Source organism: Mandrillus leucophaeus, unplaced genomic scaffold, assembly GCF_000951045.1.
Source record: "Mandrillus leucophaeus isolate KB7577 unplaced genomic scaffold, Mleu.le_1.0 Scaffold135, whole genome shotgun sequence".
Taxonomy (NCBI): Eukaryota; Metazoa; Chordata; class Mammalia; order Primates; family Cercopithecidae; genus Mandrillus; species Mandrillus leucophaeus.
The window spans coordinates 176625-182986 of record NW_012101310.1 but is presented as its reverse complement, the minus strand read 5'-3'; the positions used below and the strand labels follow the sequence as shown (position 1 = coordinate 182986).

Below are 6362 nucleotides of genomic sequence, written 5' to 3'. Positions count from 1 at the left end.
GACACCACTTTCTTATAGACTTTTTTCTACACGCCTGACTATTACGTGTTGGCCTCGATCCCTGAACTCCTTTTCCTAGATCCTTAAGTAGCTACTGTCCTCAATTTCTATCCATGTCTCACTTCTGTTCTCATTTCCTGGGCTATCAAACTCACAAGGATTTAGTTCCATTTGTTAAGTCCTCCCAAATCTGTATTTTCTGCTCTGACTTTCATACCTGAGTTTTTGACTCCTGCACTGAACTAAGTTAGCATGAACTGGATGTCCCACAGTACCACAAACTCAAGATATTTAAAATCAAAGCCAGTACTTTCTAATAGTTAAGAGCTCTCTAGAGCCAGATTGTCTGGGTTCAGATCTTGCCTCTGTCGTTTACCAGCTATATGACGTTAAGCAAGTTAATCTCTCTGTGACTCAGTATCATTTTATAAAATGAGGAGACAGTCATTCTTCAGTATCCATGGGTGATTGTTTCCAGGACCCCCAAGGATACAAAAATTCATGGATGCTAAAGTCTTTTACTGTTGGCCCTTTGTATCTGCAGTTTCCACATATGCAGATATGGAGGGCCAGCTGTAATAACATTACCTACCTCATCCAGTTATAAGGATTGATTGTTGCATGCGAAGCTCTTAGAAGAGTGCTTGGCTAAAGTAAACATTATGTATGTGTTAGCTGCCATTTTTATTTCATCTCCTCCTTATATCCCCTATCTCGTTTAATGGTACCATCATTAACCAATCACCTCTGCCAGAAACCCAGGAGTCATCCCCGCTGCCTCCTCTTCCTCACTTTCCTTTGTCCTGATGGAACACTTCTCAAATTATCTCCCTTCTTTGTCCTCTCTCTTCTGGTCCAGCTTGGTTGACCAACTGTCCCTGTTTGCCTGGGACTAAAGGGGTTTCTTGGACTTGGGACTTTGAGTGCTAACACCAGGAAAGTCCCAGGCAAATCAAGCTAATTGGTCACCCCAAGCCTGACCTTCATCTGTCTCCTTCTAGCTGGTCTCCCCGGCAATACTCTGATCCTCCTTAAGTCCACCTTCCTGCCCATGTTATTCCATACTTAAAACTCCTCCATCATCTCCCATTCTCCAAGGGCAGAAAAACTCTTCAGTGTTGCATAGCTTCACTCCTCTTCTTCTCCATCTGCAGCTTTGGGTACTCCCTGGAGGCTCTTCCCACCACATGTTTGGAAGTGTTCCTGAAGTCACATCTCTGTGCCTTTGCTCATGCTAGTTCCCGGACCTGAAACCTCATTCCTCCCTTCCACCTGCCCACCTTCTTTTTATAATTCCTACTCATCCTACAAGTTGAGACTCAGGTATCATCTCCCTCAGGAGGCCTTTCCTACTGCTTTTCCCCCTTCTTTCCACATCCTCCACCCTCCTCCCGTCACCTAGGTGAGCTAAGCGCACCACCCCTGTGCTCCCACAGGACCCTGGGGACATAGCTATGGAAACATTTGTGACACTATAAATGGCATGATCTTTGTATGTCAATGGCCTGCAAGCTCCCTAGGCTCAGGACCCTCATCTTAGTTGGTGTGGTGTCTGGCCTGCAGCGGAGCCTCACCGGATGTTTGTTGAGTCATCTAATCCACCTTCCACCTCATTCTAGATCTCAAGCTGGAACTGGAAGCTGACTCTGAGGCAGCCTATCCACTGCAGGAGAGCTCTGATCGAGAGGTCTGCCTTGAGCTGAAATCTCTCTTATTATAGGGCAGTCCAATATTGAAGTTTTAGGCTCCAAAGTGGACCTATTTACCCCTCTGTTGCATTTCCTCTTTCAAAGTCAGTTCCTTAAAGTGGTTTCTGTTTTTAACGACCTCTTTAGACAACCTGGTCAGGGGCTTTTTGAAAGTCTAAACTTACCACTTCAGCAAGTTCTGTTTTATCCCTACAGGGACTTGCTAGGGGAAAATTCCAGCAGCTGTGCTTTCCTCCTAGAACCGGGTAGGTCCACGTATGTGTGTCGTCCAGATAGACTGGATGATAACCACTGAGCAGGAAGGGGAAGCTCATGGTGAGCTGGAGTGAAAAGGCAGAGACAGTTTGAAGAACAGTATGGGGCAAGGGTATTGTGGCTGGCTCTGTAAGTTTAAGGGTCAGATATGACCTTAGCTGGATTGGAAGTTTGAAATAGAAAAGAAGTGGCAAATAATGCAGAAACAGAAGAACTGGGGCTTTGGGGTGTGGAAAACAGGAAGCCGCCAATGGAGAACAGGAGACAATTAGCAGCACTTTGCCTGGTCCTTAGTCTTACGGACAGTGGGATCCTTTGCAAATTCTGCATCTGGCCCTTTCCACTTGCTCCCCTGGCTTCATTTATAGACTAAAATCTAAGACTCTTGTGGTCTTTATGGGCCAAAGCCAAGCAGGTAGAGTGTGTCTAGGTGTGCAGACCACAAAGGGAAATGAAAGGCATCTGCCTACACCGCAGGCAGAGTGGGAGGAGGCTCAGAGACTGTGTGTGATTACTTAGAAGGCGGGGCCAGGTCCATGGGCAGGTCATGGAGGCCCAGATCCTTCCAGAGACGCCTAGAGCAGCCTGATGCTAAAGAAAGAACACCAAGTTGAGAGTCAGAGAGCTGGCCCCGTAGCTACCACTGTGCACGCTTCGGTGGGTCACATTCAATCCCCAGTCTCCTAACCTATGGAAACCGTGCATCTCTCTCACCAGGTGTAATCAGTTCAGGTGCAATTCCAGTCACTATGGCAAACAGAATGCACCTGGCTTTCCCCCACCCCCAGCTCATGCAGCACTTCAGCCCCCTGCAGTCTCTCCAGGTATTTTTGGAAGGTCACGAGTGACATTCCTGTATCAACGGTCATTCCGTTAGCTGTCCAGTCAGTGCCCACTAGGTTCCACTGCCTGCCCCCTGACCACAACCTCCCACCGTGGCTGACAGCTCCAGAGCACAGAGCGCTAAAGGTGCCACAGGCTCTTTTTTTTTTTTTTTTTTTTTGAGACAGAGTCTCTTTCTGTTGCCTAGGCTGGAGTGCAGTGGCACAATCTTGGCTCACTGCAATCTCCACCTCCCACGTTCAAGCGATTCTCCTGCCTCAGCCTCTCAGGTAGCTGGGATTGCAGGCATGCACCACCATGCCCGGCTAATTTTTTTGTATTTTTGGTAGAGATGGGGCTTCACCATGTTGGCCAGGCTGATCTCGAACTCCTGACCTCAGGTGATCTGCCCACCTTGGCCTCCCAAAGTACTAGGATTACAGGCGTGAGCCACCGTGCCCAGCCAAGGTGCCACAGGTTCGGTTGGCACCAGGGGAGAAGCCCCTCTCCTTTGAGTGTTACCCTCTGTCATGGAGTCGCCCTGTCTTACAGAGGTTTTGTTAGATCTGTCTTTACTCACAGCTCACCCATTCAGACGCACAGGAGTCTGTGCATAGTGGGGTGATAGGCAGGGGCTTGGCCTAGGGCACAAACCAAGAAGAGAAAGAACCCACAGTAGGTTCCCCTTCCCCTCTGACACCTGGGACTTCATTGCTGAGTCCATTAGTCATGCTTGGCTCCTTCATGGAAAATTATAATTAATAAGAGTTCTTAACAGTGTCTTGGGCTCTGTTCCAAGCACTTGATATATACGGTCTCTTTTAATTTTCACAACAATCCTAAAAGGTAGCACAGAGAGATTAAGAAACATGCTTAAAGTCACACAGCTAGTAAGTGGCAGAGCCGAGATTAGAGCCTGGGCAGCCTGGCTTTGAGACTATGCTCTTACCCTCCTCCCGGAGTATCCCACACGGCCTGTCCACAGACTTCTGGCTGGCCTACCCCCATCCCCTAAAAGTTCAGCTGAAATGCCTGGGCATGTGCAAAGCCCCAGTTTAGGCTGCTGCTCGTGCCTCTGCTAGGTGACATGGAACAACTCAGTGGTTGTTCTCAGCCTTGCCTACACTCAGGAGCTTTTTAAACAATGCCCGTGCCTGGGCTCAACTCCATGCCACTTGAATCAGAATCTCCAATATTATGTTTTTGAAAATTGATTCTTATGGGCAGCCAGGGTTAAGAACACTTGAATGAGATGGTCTCTGAGGCCTCTGGCAATTCCAAGGTTCTGTGGTTGTAAATTACCCAAAGTTGCTGTCTGTGCGTGGAATGAGCCACAACCTCTGAAAGCTCCACCTGGAACCCACAATCCTCCTAGTTCTCTGCCCAATAGGAGGCGACCTCTCTGGAGCTACTCCCTCAGATTAGGAGTTATAAGGATGCCTGGGGATGCTTTCCTTTGGCCTGGTCTGAGGCTTGGGGTCTTTGGCTGCTTTCTAGACCCTCTGTGTCTGCGGCAGGTAAATAATGTTGTATGCGATTTAATGCTGAGAACCAGGGTCAAAACTTTTAAAATCCCTGAAATACCCCCAAATTCCATATACATTAACATGCCTGGCATAGAGGAGATGCTCGGAAAATGTTGAAGAAATCAGCACTCAAGTTCGGGTAACTTGGCAGCCTGGCAAGCACTCTCCACAGCATTCCCATTTGTGTTCAGAATCAAGGATGACAAGTTGGGAAAAGAATTGGAGAAACGATGTGAGATCCAAGGGCAAGGGCAGCCTCGAAGCAGTTTGTGCAGGGTTGTCACTCCTCCGTCACTTGCAGGAGGAGAGCTGGGGACCCCGGGTGCTGCACTGAAGAAATACACCAGATCCCAGGGTAGGAGACGTTGGCAGGGCCACCTGTTGAGCAAAGGTAGCACTCACGTGTGCAATCTCTCTGCTGCAGACCGTGACCAACACCTTCAGGACGAACAATATCCAGATCCAGAGCCAGGACCAGAGGCTGCTGACATTGTCACTGGACAAGGACGATCAACGCACTTTCAGGGACGTGGTCAGGTAAGGCTGGGCCTGCCACCCCTAGAGGTCCAGGGCCCGTGGGACAAACCGAAGCAGGAGCCAGCTCCTGCCATCTCCTGCCTCTAGCTCAAGGCACCTCATCGGAGGTAGATCCTGTGGCCAGGCAGGTGTCCTTGGTGAGGATAGACTGAGGCCACTGCCCTATGCCTTGAATCCAGGAAGTTGAGGCAAATGAATGGCAGACCCAGGGCAGCAGCTGCTACTGCGTTTTCCCCAGATGCCTCTGCATACACTCAACCTGCAGCCTCCTGATCCAGCCCCCTCTGCAGGCACGGGCCCCTCCCACACAGGCTCACCTTCAGTGGCATCTGTGTCCCAGTTAGCGGACCCTTACTGGCTTCCCCTCGGGAGGTGTGTTTGGGTAAGGGAGGCATACGCAGAGTTACTTGCTCCAAGTGTCTCCTCCTCTCCTGGTGAGCCCCAGGCCCAGGTTGTTCTTTCTCATCCTGATTCTTCCTCTTTCTTCTGTGGGGCCACCTCCTCCATGCCCTACCATAGCAGCTCTGCCTTTCAAATGCCCTAGGCAGATCTGATCCCTGAGACGGGTCAGCTGAGCTGGTCTCTCTCCACCCACAGATTCGAGGTTGCTCCCTGCCCAGAACCATGTGCCGGGGCCCAGAAGTCCAAGGCGCCGTGGCTCAATTTGCACGGGCAACAGGAGATGGAAGCAACCAGAGCCACACCCAAGCCCCTTCTGATGCCCATCAACACATTCTCTGGCATTGTCCAGTGAGCCTGCAGGGACTGCAGGCCCAGGAGGAAGGATACACTACCCTACCAACCCCAAACACTCACACCAACAGCCAGAGCAAGGCCCAGCTCCACATGGCAGCTTTGGCCTTGACCAGGAGCCAGCGAGTGCCTGGGAGCACAGGGAGCCTGCCGTGGGGGCTGTGACGAGGAAGGGCCCACATGGAGGTCTACGGATGGTCCGGGCAATGCCGCAGCTGCTTGAGAACACGCACACCAAGCCCAGCTTCTCATACAAATGTCTACGCCTTCATTTAACTTCAATTCCCACTTCTCCCACTGTCCTCTCCCACCCAAGCTCCCCACCCAGCCCGTAAAACCACAGTTAGAGCTGCTGTCTTGGCCAGAGCCCTGTGGCCTAGGGGAAAACGGGAAAATGGGAAGCAGGGAACAGCAGTGGCACCACCTCCCCCGCAAGTCTCTTCCCTTCCCACTCTCAGGCCACTGCCCACCTCACCCAGTTGACGCAGGTGTTTCTATCAGGTGGGAGAAAAATGTCAGATTCAATAAATGTACACAAAGTCTTTCTGCTTTCATCTCACACCTGGCAATCTTTATATGTTAATAGGAATCATCAAGGCAATCCTTTATATAACCCGTTGAGTCCACTTGGGCCAGGTCAGAGTTCTGTGAGGTATAAACCGGTGTGTTCTGTCTCCTGCCCCTTACTTGCCCTGTCACTGCTCTGGAATGCAGTGGCACAATCACAGCTCACTGCAGCCTCGACCTCTCAGGCCCAAGC

General features: G+C 50.6%; 1 protein-coding gene across 2 annotated transcripts in view; it reads left to right on the top strand.

The window, feature by feature from the left end:
- Nucleotides 1–6160, top strand: part of PIK3R6 (phosphoinositide-3-kinase, regulatory subunit 6) — a 96459-nt gene extending 90299 nt beyond the window's left edge. For both annotated transcript variants that reach the window (XM_011973148.1, XM_011973147.1), the window contains exons 19-20: nucleotides 4737–4849; nucleotides 5447–6160. In XM_011973148.1, the coding sequence (XP_011828538.1) occupies nucleotides 4737–4849; nucleotides 5447–5603 (270 nt within the window). In that variant the 3' untranslated portion in view covers nucleotides 5604–6160. The remainder of the gene's footprint in view (nucleotides 1–4736; nucleotides 4850–5446) is intronic.
- The last annotated feature ends 202 nt before the right edge of the window (nucleotides 6161–6362 follow it).